Raw genomic sequence first — 23,762 nt, 5'->3', positions numbered from 1 at the left:
CAGATAATCGAAGCGTGAGCTGGGAGAAGTTTGTGCACGTTCTGCGGTGGTGGGGGTATAGAATAGCAAGCTGCTTGCTGCTTGTCTTTATTGGCACATTCACAGGACAAAAGACTCTGACGGAGTGTTGCGAATAGATTTAAGGTGGGCTGGATTTATGAGTTTTTTCGTAGGCTTTGGTAATTCTAGTGCTAACACTAGAATTCCTGAAGTCTACAAAAAAAAACTCGTAATCCCGGCCCACCTTAAATTACTTTGCACCTCTATATTAGTATCTTTTGTTTTGTAAATGTTTCCATCAGCACAAGCAACAAGCAGCCTGCTGTCCTATCCTCCGCCTTTATGGAGCTCAACTTGGGCAAAAAGTTCAGCCAACTCAAACCAAGGCTCCTTATCTGTGTGTGAGGTGCCTGGAGTTGTATAGGGTAAATAATACAGTATATCGTCCTTTAGATTACATGCATTTCATGTATGTTCCGTGTCTGCAAAGATCTGGGTAAGTGTAGGATGAAAGGAAATGCGAGGCAAGAAATGCTGAATGCATACCTAAACCTGAAACTTTTTCCATGTTATACTAATAATGATGTGAAGTGTATAATGTGTGAAAACTTAAGTCCAAATATCAAATAAACACATGCGCTTTTATTCAAGAATATAACCAAAGTAAAAAAAAAATTTAAAAAAAAAATCATTCAGTTTACATGTTACTGTCAATGAGTTACAAACCCAAGCTCAAATGTTAATAGCTTGGGTTGATAGTTGATATGTATTCTTGGATGGACTGCTGCCTTATAAACAAAAGGTTGGTGGTTTGAGTCGCGGCACTCTGCGTTTTGAGTAGTGAGCTGCTATTATTATTACTATAATATAATAAAAATATACATTTGATTTGAGTCTGTAACACCTTGTGTAAATTTTGGCTACTTGTAAAAGTTAGTGCTTGTTTTTTTATTATTCAGTTTTATTCTCTCGGTGATGTTCATGTGGCACAACAAATTTGCCCTCCCTCTCTGAGTTGATGGCATTTATCTCCATTCTTTTCACAAGAGCAATGCTGTGGCTGATTCCTGCTCATAACTATTTGATGTACTGGTAATCAAAGATACGATGTCCCGTAACCGCTATTGGACTGGACAAAGGCAGGACCGTAACAACAGACAACTAATCCACAGAGCTTTCGTTGGCTAATAGACTGCTGCACCGCAACACAACTGTGCTTGGCACCATAAAGTAAAATGAAACTTCCACGTACAGCTATAGTCACTTTAGTATGTGAGCAATTCTCCACACTAGTGTTTAGATCTGGCAGTGTCATGCTGATGGTGTATGCGGGCTCTATTCAATAAGGGCGCGCACAAAAAGGCGAGCTTCAAAAGGGCAACCTCAATTGGATGCGGCAAATAAAGGCGTTCGTAGATAATTTAGTTCAAATGGCTCTGGAATATGTGAAGAGCAACAAAGGTGCAGATCTACTCGTAGTCAAAGGCTACACATTCAGAAAGGGGAAAACTATCAACTAATAAATTAATTAATTGGATGTTTTAATATTCTTGCTTTTGCCTTTTTATACGTTCAATCATTGCCTTTATCTAATAAATTTTCTTCACAAATTTGTTCCAGAGAGAGTTCGTTAGAAGTTCATTCATTAATTAATTGGATGTTTTAATATTTTTGCTTTCGCCTTTTTATATGTTCAGTCATTGCCTTTATCTAATAAATTTTCTGTAATAATTTTGTTGCATTTACCTTTATTCGCTGTGCCCAATTGACGTCGCCCTTTTGAAGCTCGCTTTTATTTAAGTGCGCCTTTATTTGCTGTGCCCAATTGAGGTTGCCCTTTTGAAGCTCGTCTTTATTTACGCGCCCTTATTGAAGGACACCGTGTATGCATGATTAGTAAGTATAAGTGGTTTTCTCATGTTTTTTTTTTTTCTTGTCATGTGCTATACTTCCAGCATGCCTCCTCTTCAGATGTTCATACATTGAGCTAGAGATGTTGTGGAACACCATCTGTTTTTACTTACTGACTAACTTACCTAAGTCTACTACCCCTCCTGGGGCTTAGGCCACCAACAAGTGAACGCCGAGCATCTCTGTCCTGGGCTTTTCTCTCCAGGTCTTGATATCTGCCTGTAACTCCTGGCACAAGGTATTATTTGGTCAACCTCTTTTCCACTTTCCCTGGGGATGTTTTGTTAGGGCTTGTCTGGTGATATTACTTTTAGGCTCTCACGGTGTGTGTCCTATCCAGCTCCAAAGCTGTTTCTTGATTTCTTCTTCTCTGGGCAGTAGTTTTGCTCTCTTCCAGAGTTCACTGTTGCTGATGGTGACTGGCCAGTGAATATGGAGAACATTTCTCAGGCAACTGTTAATGAAAACCTGCACTTTCTTGGTGGTGGCGGCTGTAGTTCTCTATGTCTCTGCTCCCTATAGAAGGACTGCCTTAATGTTGGTGTTGAGCAGCCTGACTTTGGTGTTGACTGGCAGTTCTTTGGAACTCCTAATGTTCCATTTTTGCACGAATGCTGCTCATGCTTTCCTGATTCGTGATCTGACATTGACGTCTGTGCCATCCTGCTCGTCAATGATACTGCCCAAGTAAGTAAAGGAGTCCACTTCCTCTAATGCTACACCATCCAGCATGATCGGGTTGGTGGTGACTAGTGCTCGGTAGTATACCGGTTCATACCAAAATCCGTTTTATTTTTGTTATGTTATGATACTTTGGTTTTAAAAGGTCAGATGTGGACCATTATGTTCAAATGTGTGAATACTGTTTCTATACTACTGGATAATACTGCAAGCCAAGATTTACTTGTTTTATTTTTTTTTTTCAATATTGTGTAATGTACCTGGTTACTATGTAATAGTATGACTATGCCAGTCCCCTACAGACTCCCTCTTCCCACATGGGAGTCTGTTGAACTAACACCATCGATAGTTATGACCGAGATGAGCTGATAAATCTCATTGAATCCAGGGGATGGTAGAAAGTGCTCAAGTGCTTTTGTTAAAAACAGTCAAAAGTAAAACCAAAAGTGTCCATTGTGCAGTGTTTAGAAAAATACAATACCCAAATAAATAGCATTTCCATAAAACCAGTGAAACGTGGGGGATAAAATCCATAATAAATAAATCCATTAAAATAGAGGTTAAAATGCAGTCTCTCCCCTCGCCCGATCGCAGCACACCACCTTCTGTCTCCACGGCTCACCCTACACTGCCGTTGCTGGCGGAGCCTTTGCAGCACAAACTGCTTTCTGCCAACCCCTGTTTTGGCTGCTGCCACACTGCGCAGCCAGACCGTCCGAGGTCGGCACACCTCCCGTCTTCCTTCGCGATCCCTCAGTCACTTCTCATATCCATTGAGAGGCCTTACATTTCGCTCGCCCCACTCTACACGCTTAATCAGTGGGGTGAACCAGTCCCTAGATCGCCTCAGCATGCACTCCCTCACGGAACCCCAACTCAGGCTGCCTACACCTTCCTGGTGTCTGGATCATCTCCCATGACTGCCTTTTCCCTTCTTTAACTTCCTTGTGTTCTATCTTTCCTTTTTTCCTTCCCCCTGTCCTGCCGGCCCATAACTATACATCCCCGTTGGCGCAGCACCCTATTCACACGCTGCAGTAAGCTGATGAAGCAATTGAGAATGATCGGGTGCGACTCGCCCCAATCACCTCATCAACTCCCCCAGTCGTGCAATCGCGCCCACGGAGACGGACACGGCGAACTGGATTTAAAAACTGACCTTTTTATTTAAGGCCGCGGACCCACTATACCACAAATCTATATTACTAAATGAAGGTTGTATATATGCACGGCTCCCAGAGGCCAGACGCACTGAAAGCGCACTTGCACAGCGCCTCAACGCCCCAGAGTCAAATCCAGTGGCTTCTCAGAAGTCAGTAGGTGACACCCAAACAACACAACCTGTAAACTAAACTTCAGATCACAATACAACCACTGCCCGAACGCGCACACCACCGCATGTACAACCTTCATTTAGTAATGTTTGTATATATGCACGGATGACAGAGGCTAGAAGCAAACCGTGCACAATACAACCACCGCCAGAATGCGCACACCACCGCATATACAACCTTCGTTTAGTAATGTACAGATGCTGGTCATAAAATTAGAATATCATGACAAAGTTGATTTATTTCATTTATTTTTTGAATTTCCATTCAAAAAGTGAAACTTGTATATTAGATTCATTCATTACACACAGACTGATGTATTTCAAATGTTTATTTCTTTTAATTTTGATGATTATAACTGACAACTAATGAAAGTCCCAAATTCAGTATCTCGGAAAATTAGAATATCAATTAAGACCAATGCAAAAAAAGGATTTTTAGAAATGTTGGCCAAATGAAAGGTATGAACATTAAAATTATGAGCATGTACACCACTCAATATTTAGTTGGGGCTCCTTTGGCCTGGATTACTGCAGCAATGCGGCATGGCATGGAGTCGATCAGTCTGTGGCACTGCTCAGGTGTTATGAGAGCCCATGTTGCTCTGATAGTGGCCTTCAGCTCTTCTGAATTGTTGGGTCTGGCGTATTGCATCTTCCTCTTCACAATACCCCATAGATTTTCTATGGGGTTAAGGTCAGGCGAGTTTGCTGGCCAATCAAGAACAGGGATACCATGGTCCTTAAACCAGGTACTGGTAGCTTTGGCACTGTGTGCAGGTGCCAGGTCCTGTTGGAAAATGAAATCTGCATCTCCATAAAGTTCGTCAGCAGCAGGAAGCATGAAGTGCTCTAAAACTTCCTGGTAGACGGCTGCTTGACCTTGGACCTCAGAAAACACAATGGACCAACACCAGCAGATGACATGGCACCCCAAACCATCACTGACTGTGGAAACTTTACACTGGACCTCAAGCAACGTGGATTCTGTGCCTCTCCTCTCTTCCTCCAGACTCTGGGACCTTGATTTCCAAAGGAAATGCAAAATTTACTTTCATCAGAGAACATAACTTTGGACCACTCAGCAGCAGTCCAGTCCTTTTTGTCTTTAGCCCAGGTGAGACGCTTCTGACGCTGTCTCTTGTTCAAGAGTGGCTTGACACAAGGAATGCAACAGCTGAAACCCATGTCTTCCATATGTCTGTGCGTGTTGGTTCTTGAAGCACTGACTCCAGCTGCAGTCCACTCTTTGTGAATCTCCCCCACAGTTTTGAATGGGTTTTGTTTCACAATCCTCTCCAGGGTGCGGTTAGCCCTATTGCTTGTACACTTTTTTCTACCACATCTTGTCCTTCCCTTCGCCTCTCTATTAATGTGCTTGGACACAGAGCTCTGTGAACAGCCAGCCTCTTTAGCAATGACCTTTTGTGTCTTGCCCTCCTTGTGCAAGGTGTCAATGGTCGTCTTTTAGACAACTGTCAAGTCAGCAGTCTTGATTGATTGTGTAGCCTACAGAACTAGACTGAGAGACCATTTAAAGGCTTTTGCAGGTGTTTTGAGTTAATTAGCTGATTAGAGTGTGGCACCAGGTGTCTTCAATATTGAACCTTTTCACAATATTCTAATTTTCTGAGATACTGAATTTGGGACTTTCATTAGTTGTCAGTTATAATCATCAAAATTAAAAGAAATAAGCATTTGAAATACATCAGTCTGTGTGTAATGAATAAATCTAATATACAAGTTTCACTTTTTGAATGGAATTACTGAAATAAATCAACTTTGTCATGATATTCTAATTTTATGACCAGCATCTGTACCATCAGGGAACTAGATGGGACCAAAACCGCACGCACACAGCGCCCCAGAGTCAAAGCCAGCGGGTGCCGCCAAAACCACATGCACACAGCGCCTCAGCTCCCCAGAGTCAAACCCAGCAGCTTCCTAGAGTCAGTAGGTCATGCCCAAATAACATAATACAACCTGTAAAATAAATTTCAGGTAAAACGTGCACTGCCAGCAGTCAGTGTGCCTCAACAGTGCCAGCAGTCTGTGTTCTCCACTCCACAGTGCCAGTAGCTACTCCACTCCACAGTGGCAGCAGCTACTCCACCACACAGTACCAGCAGTCAGTGTACTCTAATCCACTGTGTCAGCAGTCAGTGTGGCATATTTAAATCACAAAAGGGTAATTCAGTGTTAAAAGTAAGTTCAATTATGATTCCTAACAGCAAACGACTTCTAGCTAACGACACAGCCACAGAAAAACAAAAACGAGACTGCATGGATAAAAACAATAAACAAAGGCAACTACAACGCGCTTCTGAAACACCAGAAGCAAAGGAGTCACGGCTCCAAAAAGAAAGAGCTCCATGATTGTAAATACAAAACGAGCCTGTATGGATAAAAACAATGAACGAAGCCGCCTACAACGCGCTTCTGAAACACCAGAAGCAAAATAGGCACGGCTCCAAAAAGAAAGAGCTCAGGTATCGGATAAGCGTGCAAACGAGACAACAGAACAACGGAGGAAGCGTGTGGAAGGTTTGCACAGTTGTTCACAAAGAATATCAGAAGAAACTGCAGAAAGGCTAGAAAGTCATTTAGAAGGTTTAAGACGTTCAGTATTCCAACAAAGAAAAAGCCAAAGAGAGGAACGACGGACAGTCCCATAACAATTCCGCCAGTTAGCTGAGAACGCATTCTATGAGTCCACTGTTCATGAAAATACATTGGGATTAATGAGTTTCATTTGTAGTCATTGTCATTCACTTAACTTCCTTGAAGAAAAAACTGGTAGTACAACTGACGAGTTTACACGTTGTTGTCAAAAGGGTCAAGTTTAGCTGCCTCCTTTGGATGAATATCTTGAATATTTACGGAAGCTTTTGACTAACGATGTACCCGAAAGTAAAAGCTTTATGGAGTGCATTAGATCCTACAATAGTTCATTTGCTTTTGCATTTACCGGGGTAAATATCAAGCCTCCACCTTGGAATGGCCCATACTGCTTTCACATGTGTGGACATATATTGCATCGGATTGGAACAGTGCACCCTGAGCCAAATCACGACCGCAAATTTGCCCAAATTTACGTGTTAGATCTAGATGACACAGTTTATCAACTAATGAACCTTCCCGAAAACAAGCAATGCACAGAGCTGATAATGAGAAACGTAGCTGAAGTCATAAACAATCACCCATTAGCAAAGTCTATAAAAATGCTGCATGAGGTTGAAAAAGAAGCCAATGCAAAAGTGGAGGTGGAAGGTGTAGCACCAACTAAAATTGCCTTAGTGTTAATAATGGACAAAGAACAGGATCCAAGACAATACAATATTCCCACTATTAATGAAGTGGCAATTTGTGTTTCAAAGTAAAGACGGTGAGCCTCCATTTCACCGCAATATTGTCATTGACATTTACTCCTGATGGAACCAACCAACCTAAATTCCAATGCGTAGACATTTGTTTTCCTAACCTTGATACTTTGACATACCCCATTTTGTTTCCAACTGGCCAGGAAGGATGGAGTACTGAAATTTCCAGATATAAAAAAAGTCAAACACAGAAAAGATCATGTGTATCAATGAAAGAATATTTTTTCTACAGACTCTCAGTAAGAGACAAGTTTAATCCATTAATCAATGCAGGAAGGCTAACTCAACAATACATATTTGATATTTACGTTCGAGCAGAATCAAATGATCTCCAATGGATTAAAAATAACCACCCTGCACTGAGGGCCGATAACTACAAGTCACTGATGGAGTACATAAATCGTGATGCAGACGTGGTAGATAACCCTGTTGGAAAAGTGGTTATTTTACCATCTAGCTTTCAAGGCAGCCCATGTAATATGCACTAGCATTACCAAAATGCGATGCCCATTGTTAGAAAGTTTGGCAAACCTGATCTATTTATCACTACGACTTGCAATCCTAAATGGAAAGAAATTACAGATAATCTTATGCCATGGCAAAAAGTGGAACATTGTCCTGATTTAGTTGCAAGAGTCTTTAGAAGATACAAGAAATAAATCTCTATTTGGAACCGTTAAAGCAATTGTCCACGTTGTAGAGTTTCAGAAGAGAGGTTTGCCGCACGCCCATATTTTGCTAATCCTTGATGATGATTCCAAAATTTGCACAGAAGATGACATCAATAAAATATTGAAAGCTGAAATTCCAGACCGTGAGAATTCTTCACGTGTCTATCAAATTGTTATCAGAAATATGATCCATACACCACGTGGCAATACAAATCCAAACAGTCCATGTATGGTGAATGGCACATGTTCTAAGGGCTTCCCCAAAGATTTCCAAGAAGTTACACTTGGAAACGTGAACGATTATCCTAAGTATATGAGAAGACAGACAAATGAATTTCAAGTTGTACCAGGTCGTCCAATTGACAATAGCTGGGTGGAACCATACAATCCTTATTTATGCTTACGTTACAATTGCCATATGAATGTTGAAATCTGCTCTACAGTAAAAAGCATTAAGTATTTATTCAGATATGTTTACAAGGGCAATGATTGTGCTAATGTTTCAGTGTCTGAAACAAATGATCATGATGAGACTCGAATGTATGTGGATTCACGGTACGTCAGTGTTCCAGAAGCCATTTGGAGAATATTTTGCTTTCCAATGCACAATCAGAGCCACACAATTTGTCGGTTGCCGGTTCATTTGAAGCATGAGCAAAATGTCTGTTTTTGAGCAGGGGATGAAGTCCAAGCAGCAGAGAGAGCAGCTATAAGAGATACTAAACTTACCGCGTGGTATAAGCTCAGTCAAGAAGGTCAAGATGCTCACCAGTGAAAGTATTGGGAAATTCCTGTTCACTACGTTTGGGTTGATAATGGTACTTTCTGGAAAAAACGACAGCAAGGCGATAAGGTCATAGGCCGAATATACACTGTGAGTATTAAGGAGCCAGAAAGGTTTTATCTACAATTACTTCTTCAACATGAAACCAGAGCTAGGTCATTTAACGACATTAGAACTGTTCAAGCTGGCAACGTTGTCAAACTGTGCAAGAAATTCCAGGAAGCAGTAAACGAAAAAGGATATTTATTGGATGATACAATTTGGCAGAAAACTCTAGACGATGCAATATTGTATTCAATGCCAGGTCAAGTTCGCCAGCTTTTTGCTTATATCTCTGCATTTTCTTCCCCATCAGATCCACTGAACCTCTGGAATACAAACAAGGGAGGAATAATAGAAGACATATGCCATAAGCTGCATGGAAAGGATGATTCTTGCGTCAACTGTAAAACCTATGCACTTAAAGATATTCAGTTTGCTCTTATACTCCTTGGATATACGTTGGAGAACTTAAATTTGCCAAATGTTCCAAATGCATTAATTGATTTGAATTCAACACCAATAAATCTTCAGGAAGAGCAAGAGATTGCGCAAAGAATGATTTCTAGTTTGAATATCTTACAATCTGCTGCTTTCAATAAAATTGTTCTTGCCACGGAAGACAAAAGCCCAATACCCAAATGCTACTTTCTTGATGGCCCTGGGGGAAGTGGAAAGACGTAACTTTATGAAACACTTATACATTTTTTTTATGCAAGGAAAGAGTTAATTTTCACATCAGCTGCAACCAGGGTAGCAGCTAATTTGTTGATAAATGGTCGGACATGTCACTCTTTATTCAAGCTTCCAGTTCCAATCACGGAAACATCGGTTTCAACTATGAAAATGCAAAATGACAGTGCAAATGAGATCTGTCTGGCAAAACTATTGATTTTAGACGAATGTACAATGGCATCCAGTCATTTACTCAATACCATTGATAAACTTCTCAGAGCGTTAATGGATAATAATATTCCGTTTGGAGGAAAAGTACTTTTATTAGGAGGAGATTTTCGACAGTGCTTAGCTGTTGTTCCGCACGCCATGCATTCAGCTATTGTTTAGTCCAGTTTGAAATATGCAGAAAATTGGCATTACTTTGAGAACCTAAGCATGGTAGAGAACATGCGGTGTACAGATCCAGAATATACCCATTGGTTGTTGCAACTAGGAAATAGAAACCTTACCAATGTGTTTGAACTTTACCCAGATATTATTCAAATCCCTCACGCCTTTATTTGCGACGACTTGGTAACAGGTTTTTGGTGAAGTAATATCATTAGACCAGATACCGCTTTTTACACACTGGGCTATGTTATGTCCAAAGAATATTGATGTTGACCAGATAAATAACCAAGTGATTGCATTGCTTCCTGGAGAAAGCCATGTCTTTCTAAGTACTGACAATGTTGATTCTGAAGACAAAACTGAGCATCTTAATTTCCCATTAGAATATTAAAACACTATTAACTCGGCCGGATTACCACAACACAATCTTAACCTTAAAGTAGGGACACTAGTCATGCTATTAAGAAACCTTAATACTAAACAAGTTTTATGCAACGTGAACAGCATGAGAGAAAATGTTATTGAGGCACAAGTGCTTATGGGATAGCCTTCCTAATTTCTTCTCTAGTTGGTGCATTGCAATCAGTGGGCAGGGCAACGTCATCCTGTTCGATGTCTGGTGGGTTTTGTAGTGCTGTCCTATTCAAAAGTTCACTGAAGTATTCCACTTATCTGTTCTCCTGTTGCTCATTGCCCATGATCAGTCTTCTCTCTTTGTCCCTCACAGGTCTCTCTGGTTTGCTGTACTCTTCTGCCTGCTTCTTGGTGGTGTTGTACAGTTCTTTCATGTTGCCCTCTCTTCCTGCTTATTCAGCTTCTGTTGCCAGGTCCTCAATTATTTTCACTTGTTTGTTCTTATGCTGTTCTTTGCCTGCCTGTTTGTTTCTATGTACTCTGTTTGCACTTTTGTCTCCTCTGCTCTTCTCTTGCTGTTGTTGATCATCATTCGATTCACCTTGTGCTGGTACTTCTTGGGGCCAAGCACTTCCAGGCATGTTGACATCACTGTCTCCATTATCTCTTTCCATTTTCTCTCCAGGTATCTCTCCCCTTCTTCCAGCGGGTCTTGTTGCTGAGTGCAGCTCTGAATTCGTGCAGTTTGTTAGTCCCTCTCAAGAGAGCTGTGTTATAAGTATGTCATGCTGTGTGTGCCGTCATCCAGTTTTTCTTCACCTTCAGCTTGGCTGCAAAGAGGTGGTTATCCAAAGCCATGTCTGCTTGTCTCTTTACTCTCACATCCTACATTGACCTTCTAAACTTTGCACTGATGCAGATGTGGTCAATCTGATTCTCAGTTTTGTGGTCTGGTGATACCCAAGTAGCTTTGTGGATGTTCTTTGGGGAGAAAAACTCTTCCACCAAAGACAAAGTTGTTCAGTGCACACAGGTCTGCCAGCCTCTCACCATTCTCATTCATGTCTCCTAGTCTATGGCTTCCCATGATGTCTTCGTGCCCAGTGTTGTCTTTTCCGATCTTAGCATTGAACTGCCCCTTCAGGATGTTAATCTGTCTCTCTGGGTATTTCTTAGTGATGGACTGCAGTCTGGTGTAGAACTAATCTTTGCCTCCTCACTGTCATTGTTAGGTGTGTAGCACTATGCAATGTTCATGTTGAACATCTTATTCTTAGTTTGAAAGGATGCTGTGATGATCCTTGGGCCATGGGCTTCCCCTCCTATAAGAGCACTCTGAGCTACTTTTGACAGTGTCAGTGGTACTCCTTTGGTGTGGGGGGAATTATCCATTTCATGTCCGGAGTATAATATCATCTCTTCTGAGATGAGTCGTTTCTGTCCGGACTGTCCATCTGGTCTCATTGATTCCATGCAGATGTAGCGGTCCAGTGCCAGTAAGATTCACACTGTCGAACAGATGGTGATTTATTTATTTTTGGTCCGACCCTCATTCACTCACAAGCAGGGATGAAAAGCCACCAGGAATAAAATGGCAAATAAAGAATGTATTAATAATAAATGAAAACAACAATGCTACCCCAGTTCCCCTTATGGCAGTGCACAATCAACACGAAAACAAACCACAACAACAATCACACACAGTGAAGTCCATGAAAAAACGTCAACTGATGTAATGTAAAGAGGAAGGTAAATAGTCCAGAGGTCCGCATATTGAAGGGGAATTTAAAGATAGTGCTACAAGTAGCTACTGAAATGGTGAAGACGGGTGGATGGTTCAGGAATGCTCTTTTCTTCACAGGATGGCCATAAATCCACATATAGTCCTCACGTAACAGGCAGACAGTAGACAATCCAGACCCCGACCCAGAAACGATCCAGGACAAATGAGAAGGCACAGATATCACAACGGCAGGTAGACAGACAGGAACTTTAGACACGAAACAAAAAATACTTTTTTTTTTTTTTTTTTGGGTAACACCAGCCCCCTTTTAAATGTCACCTCTTTGTACCCAACAGCCCGTGCACTCTCAGCAGATGACCAGTCAGAGCCACTGCAGGGATTGCTGGGAATTGAAGTTTCAAGCACCGCTACACAGGGGTGAGGTTGTAGTTTTTCATCTCCACTGCTACTTGAAATATCTTACCTGTCTCATACATGGTTCTCACATTCCAGGGTTGGCTGGCCTGGTCAAAAGAAGGGGTTGTCGGTCTTGTGCTTCTAGAGATTTCCGGCTTTCATCACATGGCATCATAAATTTTCTTGTCAAAGACCCATCTTTTCCCAGGGCTGAGTCTCGTTGATCTCTTGTTGACCTTTTTGTAACTAGGTTTTGATTTAACAGGGTGGGGGTAGCGAGGGGTTTGGGACCGGAGTCTGTTTTTACACACTGGACAAACAACACTAGCTCTCTTTATTTCTTATATAGCCTATAATCATACAAGGAATGCCTCAATGGGCTTTAACAGGCTCTGTTTTAGACTTTAGACAGCCCCAAAGCTTTGGCTCCCTAAGAAAACAAGACCCAAAAAGTATGTAAAAAAATTTGAATAAATATTCCAAAAGGCAATTCAGAGAGACACCCCCTTCCTGGCAAGTTGGGCATACAATGGGTGTCAAAAATGGAGGAAATACAATACACAAAACAGAATGCAAGTAATCCTTTGCACAGAGCTAGACGGCCAATATATTATTGTCATGATTCAACAGTACAAACTACAAGGAAAAATGCAAGAATAGATTATACCAATCACTAAATACAGAATTATCACATTTGAGGATACAGATTTGTTCACATTTATCAAAAACAAACATAATTAACATATGTAATTTAAAAGCAACAATATCTGTCCATCAGCTAATTGTAAAACCACTGCTAGATTGTTGCAGAAAAGTCAGACAAGCCAGACACAGTCTGAGTCCTGGAGAATTCGGCCAACTAGCCACCTTCCCTTCATTGGACATTCTTGTAGTTGAGTCGGTGCTGGACTAGCCAGTCTGATGAAAGAACCCTTCTACAGCATAATTCCTGTGATCCTTTATCTGAGATGACTTTCCATAGGCAGGCAAACAACTTGACAAAAGAGCAGTGGCTCAATTGTCACATGAGAATACCGAGAAGAATTTTACCCAATATTAGGAGGAACCTCTTTCTGGTGATTGTGGTGCAACTGTCACCATGATTAGCCTACTCAGAAACAGTACCGAAAGTCTTAGCATAGTAGTGCACAATGTGGTGGAGGGACAGGGAATATTAGTTGATTAGGAAAATACAGTTTGATTAAAATTTGTACTCAGTTAAATCAAATACAGTGATCCCTCGCTATATCGCGGCTTCACTCCATCGCGGATTTTAAATGTAAGCATATCTAAATATATATCACAGATTTTTCGCTGGTTCGCGGATTTCTGCGGACAATGGGTCTTTTAATTTATGGTACATGCTTCCTCAGTTTGTTTGCCCAGTTGATTTCATCCAAGGGACGCTATTGGCGGATGGCTTAGAAGCTACCCAATCAGAGCATGTATTACATATTAAATAAAACTCCTCAATGATATACGATATGCTTCCCGCGTGGTGCTTGATTGTTTGCTTTTCTCTGTCTCGCTGACATTCTCTGCGCCTGACAGAGGGGGTGTGAGCAGAGGGGCTGTTTGCCTAGAGGATACGGACGCTCCTATAAAAAATGGCCGCTTTATCGCGGTACTTTGGCATACTTAAAAGCCCAAAAGCACGTATTGATTTTTTGATTGTTTGCTTTTCTCTCTCTCTCTGACATTCTCTGCTTCTGACACGCATTCTTTGAAGAGGAAGATATGTTTGCATTCTTTTAATTGTGAGAAAGAACTGTCATCTCTGTCTTGTCATGGAGCACAGTTTAAACTTTTGACTAAAGGGTGTTATTTAATGTCTAGAGGGCTCTAATAATGTTAACAGTGTGGGAGAGTTTATAAGGGCTTAAAATATATAAAAAATAACCATACAAACATATGGTTTCTACTTTGCGGATTTTCATCTATCGCGGGGGGTTCTGGAACGCAACCCCGATTGAGGAGGGATTACTGTAGTCACTGTAGCCCTAGTTTAAACACTAAAAGTTGAGCACTTCCTGGAAATATAAAACATGTCTGATAGCAGTGTGGAAGTCCTCATGACCAGGATGTAAAACCTGAGTTTTCTCAGTGTCCATCCCATAAAAGTATTACTTCAACTTTGGTATTCTTGGAGCTAGCTACCAATAGCCAGGCCTTTAAAAATGAAATACAAGCCCAGCCTTTTTAAAAATGATATAGACTTACAAAAAATATACAATTATGAAAATTATATGGATATGCGATGGTATGGACTACTTGTTTCAAAAGCATATACTGTACAGTCTCAACACATTAATCAGTATGCTGTAACTATTGGTTTTAAACGCTGGTGTATTTGATATGTTTTAAGGCAGGGGTCCCCAATTCTAGTTTTGGAGGGCCGCAATTGCTACATGTTTTCATTCTAAACATTTTCTTAATTAGTGACCTCTTTTTGCTGCTAATTAACTTCTTTTGAATTAATTTTGTCTTTTTTTTAAGATTGTTCTCTTGAACTTCATCATTCCTCTGCATTGTTTTATTTCTCTCCTTAAATGGCACCCAAACAGAAATGAAATGTGCAGTAAGTGAGCCAACATAAGACCAACTGTCAGAGCCTCAGACTCCATCCAGTAGCTTAATTAGGTGTCGATTCTTGTTGTTAATTAAACCTATTCTTTAATTCCAGTGTTTGTTGCTGCTCTCGTTGTGCAATAGCATACATTTCTGAAATTGTTGATTTTTCTTTTTTCTAAGAGCACTGTTAAAATGTTTTTGGGACCTGAGCAGAGCAACATTCCTGAGACCTTCAGCTATGTTTATTTTCAGATATTGTACGATGAACACAGTTTGCTCATCATGTTTTGGCTCTTTTTTTTTTATCTCGTCGTTTGGCTGATAATTAAGGAAAAAGGAATAACTAAGGGTCTGAGTCTTCAAGAGCATGTCAATTAAATTTAATTCAAAAGAAGTTATTTGTGTAGTATCCACCCCTCTTGACTTATAATGTTAAAGCTCCTCTTAGAAAATTTCAGCAAAGATGCGGAGTTTACCAATCTTAGAACATGTGATTTTTTTTGTGCATGTGTGTGGACAGTGGCTTAAAGAATATGCATATGCTACTGAACAAGGTGATTTGCAAGATTTTTGATGTAAACCTCATAATGCGACTGCAACAATGTATTGCTGCAGGAATTCATCTGTAATTTAATACAGCATCTATACAGATAGAAATTAAAAGATCAGCCATATTAGGCTGATTGCCAATTAGCAGTATGTGTCAGCTGTGAAAGACACAGTTGGACCTTGTTAGCCATTTAATGTTGCTTTGCAAACTCAGAATTCTAGAAATGCCAAAGTCTTTTGTCACAAACACTGCAAAATTGTTTTATTTGTCAAGGGCAAAAGTCTCAAACATAATGGCATATGTCAACCATGGACTAAATTCCATATGGTACAGCATCAAAAATTGTTGCAGAAATAAATCCAGTACCTTACAGAAATTAATCCAGTACCTTTTTGATGCAGGGTTGCTTTTCAGGAACTGTTGCATCTAAGACCAGTGCACAAAGATGCACTATGCAAATTTATCTTTAATCATGTCAATTAGACACATACAGAGGTGGCAAGAAACGAACAACAGTGTCCTGTGAGACCACCAATCAAATGCCCTAATCTTACACAATGAATACGCCATGTGCATAGGTGGGGTTTCTTCTCAATGTGCACATAATGAAGCATTACAAAATAAACATTAATAATAAATATGTACAAGACTTAAGACAGTAGACCTGTTATTTGAAATAAACTAATTTGAGGTTACATTCATATTGTGGGTACTGGAGAGTAAATGTGCAACATCATACAGTTACATTAAATGAAAATTCTGTGGTATGTCTATTGTCAAGAAAACGAACCACATCAATGTATGCCATCGACAGAGTTTCTCTTCTGTTGTACACTCATCTGTTTGAAATGTGTCCTTCTTAGAAGCGCATCATTTTTCACGTAGTCTTCCAGATAATAATTAAGGAAAATGCAATAGTGCTCAAATACCTGCCATCATATTTTTTTCCTGGGGGTAAAATGCTTCTGCTCAATGAAAAAAGTCTACGACATGGCCACAGGATTGTTATTAATATGTTTAGTTTGCTATAAGTTTACAGTGTGAAAACAACCAAACTGACTGGGAATTGAAAGAAAGTATGGTAACTAAACATCCCAGATTTGCAACAAAGTAAACGACTAAGAAAGTGAAAACTCGTTTTAGTTTATGACTTTGTAATTTGTTTGTCAATATTTAAATCATGATTTGCCTTGACTTGCATATTGATAACTTGCAACTTAATTTGGACTCAAGATATTGTAAATGACTAACAAATTATCATGTAATTGCTCCACAATTATTTTTCATATTGCATTCTTTTAATTTACATTTTGTTAATATACAGTACTTTACCCAAATCACATGAATTAGATCATGTTTAGTTGCCTAACATAAACTATGTGATATCAGAGTTAAGATTGCTTTAACTCTGTAACTCATTGGCTGCATCTCACTGTGATGCCACCCTCATACTTTTTCATTGTAAAAAAGTGGTAACTTTGGGAGATGAGAAAATAAAAAAAAAATTATACAAGTTAAACACTGCCAAATTTGTACAGTCAAATCTACAGTTGGCATGTCCTTGCATTTTTGTGACATTAGATGCACTGCTTTTTAAAATTTTTTTACCTTGCTTATTTTTCTTTTTTATTTCTATTTTTTAATCCTAAAGTGTGTCTTATTGTTTGTTACCTATAGATGATTGTGGTTGAATAAAGAACAGGATCCAAGTAAGGGTAGTAGTGAATTAGAGCTGTTTGCATTGTAACATAAAAAAGAGCAAATTGCAGGGAAGCTGGAGCTTAACCCAGAAAGCATCAGGCACAAAACAGGAACAATCCCTGGACAAAACCCCAGCCCATCGTAGCCTGTGAACACTCACACACCCGCACGCACGCATGCATGCACACACACACACAAGTAGCCAAAGGTCTTAAGTGTGCCACTGTGATCTGTGAGGGTTACTCTATACACATTACTTTATTTAAAACTAGGGGGCTTCGCCAACCCCTGTTTTTGGTTTTCCGGATACACACTTTTAAGATTTTTTTTTTTTCTTTGAATTGTTGCTATTTCATTAGTTTCACTTTTATTTCACAACTTCATTAAAAACAATATTTGGAATCTTTCGAGTCCCAACATGCTGAATCTTTTAAATGAGGTCCATGAGACGTGTTTAATGACTTCCTACCATAATTCAGGATAGGTTTCTCTGTTTGAAATTTCAGCACAGACAAAATGATCCACATCATCAGCAGTTAATAATTTTTTTTTTTTGCAAAGTAACCAATAAGTGCATGTGAGGTAAAGCCCGTTTTTGAATTTCTCTGACTTAAACTTCAAAGCCTTACAATATTTACATACTTCTGATATATCACCTATGTCCATATATTCGATCTCTATTCGTCTTTTCGTTATTTCTCCAAGTAATAATTTCTATTTGTTTGCGCTAATGCGATCTTTACTTTCTTTTTTTTTTGACACTTTAGTTTTTTTTCTGCTTTCATTTTCTGTATCTTGCTCTGCATGTGTATCGCGCCTACGTTTTTTTTTTTACTCTTTTGAATTCCACTGTTTTCATTATCTCAAACCTGTTCTGCATGTGTTTGGCCCCCGTGTTTTTTTAACCTCTATATTATGTTTTACTTTTTTTTGTACTCTTTATCTTTTATTTCTAACCTCGCTTTCTCCTGCTTTTTTTTCAATGACACTTGGTCTGTGGTGATTATTTTTCCTTTTTTCAAGTAATAATTTCCATTTGTTTGCGGTACTGCGATCTTTACTTTCTTTTTTTTTGATACTTTCTAATTTTCCTGCTTTCATATTCTTTAAGTTTCTCTGCATTTGTATCGCAGCAACCTTTTTTTGTGCCTTTCGAATTCGATTGCTTTCATAATCTCTTACCTGCTCTGCATGTGTATAGCGCCAACGTTTTTGAACTTCTTTATGAAGTTCTTTGTCTTTTAATCCTGAGCCCGATTGGGCATGCTTTTTTTTCAATTCCACTTGTTCCGGTCTGATTATTACTTTCCTTATTTTATGAATTTGCACCTAGATTATTCTTTTTCGCATTTTTTTTCACGCCCAACACTTTTGAGTCTCTTTTCTTCACACTGCTCTTTCTTCTTCGCTTAGTCGTCGACGTTTCATCTATTACATATTGTCCTTATACACTTTATATGTGCTGAGAGCCCTGGATCTATATGTGCTCAGATTCTTTACACGACTGAGTGTTTTGCTACCCATGGTCTTATTTGATACTAGCAAAATACCCGCGCTTCACAGCTGCGAAGTACTGCCTTAAAAATTTTTTGAAGAAAATTAAACCTTTTTAAACTGAGGGAAAATATACCAATAATTATTTGTTAAGGATCTCTTTGTATACCACATTGTGAGTTCAGCCCTCCGGTTGTAATATGACCAAGCTGTGCACTGAGCTTACTCTTGAGCATGCAACGTACAGTTGGCCATGTGAATAGTAATCTTGTTTCAAATTTCACAGCTTGGATTGCTGCTGTCATAATCGGTTTGAGTTTCATGGTTTGTTTCAATTACGACAGTATTTGAAGGACTTGTGTTGAAGTGACATTCGGCATCTGTCAAGCGTTGTAAGCATACAACTGGTTTCATCGATAACTTCACATCCAGCTTTTGAGAGTTTAAACATTCATAAATATCAAAGTGTCCACTACTGAAATCGTCACCTGTCAATCTAAGATGTTTAAGAGGCACTGGCAGTTGTCGAAAGGTGTAAAATATTTGGCCATTTTGGTACACTTGAAAGCGACAACCGAACAATTCAGCGGCAGCCATCAACTCACATGCAGAACCATAGGTGAAGGGCTTAAGCATTTCACTCTTATAGTGCTCCTGTGTAGTATAATTATCTCCTGTACCATCATCAGTCCACACCTTGAACCTGTCCCAGTCATTCAATACATAAGACACAATATTCCTCCGGATATCAGGAGTGAACCTGATATGGCCGTGCAATATGTAACACAGAGAATGGAAAAGGTAGGTGCCATCTCCGGGCATGGAAACCACTCTGTAAGTGACAGTTCTTTGATCGATGGTGATCACCTCGATAGACATGTTAATGGGGGTACGGTTGGAATGATAAAGGAAATGGGTACCTGAACAATGTAAAGTAAGCCTAAAATACCTCAACAATAACTATAATCGTAATAAACGAACAATAAAACAGTGGAGGAGCCGTGGATTAAATAAAAAGGCTGTAGTTACCAGCAGGGAGACGTGAATCCCCTGGCGAAGCAAGGAAGGGAAAGTAGAGACCGAAGCGCAGGACGGCCATATATAGGCAGGCAGCCAACAACGTGGGAGGCGTTGGGATGGGGGACCCAACGGCGCCTCACACGGTGACCGAACTGCAGGCTATGGAAGTATATATGTACGTAAGTAGGATTCAGTTAGCGTTGGGAACCAAACGTTGAGTACCAAATTTCTTGAAGATGGGCCCATAAGTAACAAAAACCATTGAAAAGTTCAATATGGCGGCTGACAGTGGCATCATACCACCAAAATAAGTACGCACATTGGTTTCGGTTAGCGCAGGGAAGCCGCCTACCAAATTTCGTGAAGATGGGACCATAAATAAGAAAGTTCAACATGGCGGACGTTGTCGACCGATATGACCGTTACGCGTAGAATTTCAAAATGAAAGCTGTAAGGAATGAGCCTGCCAAATTTCAGCCTTCTACCTACACGGGAAGTTGGAGAATTAGTGACATTGGAAAGTTCAATATGGCCATGTTGAACTTTCTTATTTATGGTCCCATCTTTACTTGAAATTTGATAGGTGGCTTCCTGCGCTAACCGAAATAAGTCATCATACCACTGAAATAAGTACGTACATCGGTTTTGGTTAGCACAGGGAACCCACCTACCAAATTTCGTGAAGATGGGGACAGCCTTCTACCTACACAGGAAGTTGGAGAATTAGTGACATTGGAAAGTTCAATATGGCGGCCGACAGTGGCGCCATACCATCGAAATAAGTAATCGCATACATCGGTTTCGGTTAGCGTAGGGAAGCCGCCTACCAAATTTCATGAAGATGGGGCCGTAAATAATAAAGTACAACGTGGAGGATGTTGTCGACCGTTATGACCATTACGTGTAGAATTTTGAAATGAAACCTGCTTAACTTTTGTAAGTAAGCTGTAAGGAATAAGCCTGCCAAATTTCAGCCTTCTACCTACATGGGAAGTTGGAGAATTAGTGATGAGTGAGTGAGTCAGTGAGGGCTTTGCAAAATACCTGCGCTTCGCAGCAGTGAAATACTGCCTGAACAATTTTATTAAGAAAAAAGTAAACATTTTTAGAGTGAGGTAAAATATATAAAAAATTAATTGTTAAGGATCGCTTTGTATACTACATTGTCAGTTCGGCCCTCTGGTTTTAATATGACTAAGCTGTGTGCTGAGCTTACTCTTGAGCATGCAACATACAGTTGGCCATGTGAAAAGCAATCCTGCCTCAAATCAATGCCAACCTTTTGTAGTGTTTGTCCCCGAGATTTAGTAATTGTCATTGCGAAGCAGAGTCTTACTGGAAATTGAACGCGTTTGAATTGAAATGAGAGATTAGATGGTATAACGGGGATGCGAGGAATAAAAACTGTGTCACCTGAGGCACTGCCAGTAAAAATAGTCGCTTCAATTAGGTTGTTTTGTAGAGATGTGACCTGAAGTCTCGTGCCGTTACAAAGTTTCGGTGGCTGTAAGTTTCTCAGTAACATTATTGGTGCCCCAACCTTCAAGATGAGATTATGCTCAGGAGTGCCTGGAGGATTTAGAGTGTTCAGAAACTCTACTGGATAATGAACCGTGTCTTCTACTTCTACAACTGAATCAACAGATTGATATGTTTTTGATTGTGAAGGTAGTTGTTGAAGTAAAATGTGGTTTATAGTCGTAGTCATGTCATTTTTTGGTGTCAGGATAGCTCTCTCTCTTAACCATGAGACGTCATTTTGGTGTAGATTTCGTAGATCGGGGTAAACATTTTGAAGAAGGCTTTGTAAGGTATTCACGATGAGACAGAGATTTGTAGGAATATTTATTTTATGGTTTTCTTGTATGAAGGTGCCATCACCTATACTCATCAGAAGTGCAGAGAACTCCTCGGCTTTTTTGTCGCCTTTCAAATGAACTGGGAGGCATGCTGATTTCCACAGCAGCCGTAATTATGAATATGCTAAAACAGTGGAGAACCTATGAAAACGTTAAGCTGTGTAAATGCTGCTTCACAAAAAACCTGCGGAGCGCCTTATATGGGCAGGCAGTCAGGGAAAGAAAGTGAATGAAATAACTCTAATCGTAATAAATGAACAAAACAACAGAAAAACTGCGGATTAAATAAAGGAAATGTGTACTTGAACAGTAAACTAAGTGTAAAATACGTACACAATAACTATAACAATCGTAAAAAATGAACAATAAAACAGAAGAGAACCCGTGGATTAAATAAAACCTATAAAAAGGCTGCTTCATTGGCAAAGCAAGGAAAAAGGACTTTCTTATATGTTGTTCGTTTATAAAACAGTGCAGAAGCTGTGAGAAAGCTGCTTCCTTGATGAAGCAAGGAAACGAATGAAGACACCGCACCGAAGAATGGCCTTATATGGGCAGGCAGTCAATTACATGGGAGGCGTGCTGAGTTGCCGTTCATTTAATCATCTTCTCAAACCAAGGGGGTGCAAGGGTAAAATGAATCAGGAAGCGCTGATCAATGTAATCGGTGTACCAGGAAATCATGCATTGACCGACGTTCCCCTTTGCTTGGAATGCAAAGTGTAATTAAATGCATTATTTTTTAACGCGTTATAGAGTACATGCATCGAAGCTTCTCAGCTGTGCTTGTGCTAAGAAAAGGAAACATTTTAAAAATAACGTAACACGATTGTCAATGTAACCTTTTGTAAGTAGTGCCTGGAGGATTCAGTGTGGAGAAACTCTAGAGACAGCGTGTGTATTAACTTCACAAAGTCGCTTCCGTAAGACTGGGTTAGCTGCAGAGCTCAGCTCAGAGCGAAATGAGGTGAATGGGAGGGGAGATGATGACGTGACTCCCCCACCCGCCTTAACTGTCAATCCCCCACAAACACAGTCTCTCAGAATTTGCATAAGCACAGCCCTTCACCTGCAATTTTAACTTAGTTACAAAGTGATCAAACTCTCATTTATATCCTGCATCCTCTCATTAAACTTGTATCCCGCATTACCCGTGGGTATGACAAACGCCAGCGGCAGCCTGTCTATGAACTTAATTTAAACTTTAGGTTTACACCGTGCTTTGTTTCCGAATTAGCAGCACTCATGAATATGGTAGTATATGTCACTCGCTCGCTTCTTATTGTTTCGCTGCCTTCTCAATTATATAATGCATGTTTTCTTCAGTGCTTTTTTGAGCTCTTCCTGGTTTTCTACGTACTGCGTTGATGGTCAGTTCACGTGATTACGTGGAAGGCGTGATGATGTCACACGAAACTCCACCCCCTACGGCTTTCGAGCTCAACTCCATTACAGTATATGGAGAAAAATAGCTTCCAGTTATGACCATTACGTGTAGAATTTCGAAATGAAACCTGCCCAACTTTTGTAAGTAAGCTGTAAGGAATGAGCCTGCCAACTTTCAGCCTTCCACCCACACGGGAAGTTGGAGAATTAGTGGTGGGTGGGTGAGTGAGTGAGTCAGTGAGGGCTTTGCCTTTTATTAGTACAGACTGATTGTAAGTAGGGCATGTCTTGCAAGAATCTAATGCTATACGTCCCCGCAAGATGGTCCTGGGTCATTCTCTTGGCACAAAGTCTCATGTTTAAGGTCCCCGGGAGACGCTCCGTGGCCAGTCTCTTTCATCTCGCGGGTCTTTTAAGTGTCTTCCGTAATCTTGAAGTGAAGATCACGTCTCGTCTCCCTAGACTTTCTGTCCCAGGATTTTTTTTCATAATAGAAAGATGAATATTTGCTGAAACCACACAAACCAACTGACAAAATGAATTTGACAAGGAGACAAAAGTGGAAGATGACTTAAGCATGCTATTTAAAATTGCTGATGTGCCCTGTTTTGTGAGGCTCGACATATGGTCAGGGACCACTGTCTGCAGAAGCCATGAGTGATTAGAGTCTGTGCCAAAAAGGTGCTATATGTGTATATATATATATATGTGTATATATATATATATATATATATATATATATATATATATATATATATATATATATATATATATATATATATATATATATATATATATATATATATATATATATATGTATATA

The 23,762-nt window shown here is 39.9% G+C and overlaps 2 protein-coding genes across 5 annotated transcripts in view; both read left to right on the top strand.

Moving 5' to 3' along the window:
- LOC120540305 (tripartite motif-containing protein 54-like) overlaps positions 1–23,762 on the top strand; it is a 192,794-nt gene that overhangs the window by 51,437 nt on the left and 117,595 nt on the right. The gene's annotated exons all lie outside the window — the stretch shown is intronic.
- The window catches only part of ptpdc1a (protein tyrosine phosphatase domain containing 1a), a 140,647-nt gene that overhangs the window by 51,592 nt on the left and 65,293 nt on the right, over positions 1–23,762 (top strand). The window contains exons 1-2 of one of the 4 annotated variants that reach the window (XM_039770947.1): positions 10,777–11,058; positions 12,298–12,379. The exons of 2 other annotated variants lie outside the window; for them this stretch is intronic. In XM_039770947.1, coding sequence (XP_039626881.1) covers positions 10,858–11,058; positions 12,298–12,379 — 283 coding nt within the window. In that variant the 5' untranslated portion in view covers positions 10,777–10,857. Of the gene's footprint in view, positions 1–10,776; positions 11,059–12,297; positions 12,380–23,762 lie in introns of those variants that run through there. One more of the 4 variants, XM_039770948.1, reaches the window with a different exon arrangement.

Source organism: Polypterus senegalus, chromosome 12 (genome assembly GCF_016835505.1).
Source record: "Polypterus senegalus isolate Bchr_013 chromosome 12, ASM1683550v1, whole genome shotgun sequence".
Taxonomy (NCBI): Eukaryota; Metazoa; Chordata; class Cladistia; order Polypteriformes; family Polypteridae; genus Polypterus; species Polypterus senegalus.
This window is presented reverse-complemented; position numbering and strand designations above follow the sequence as displayed.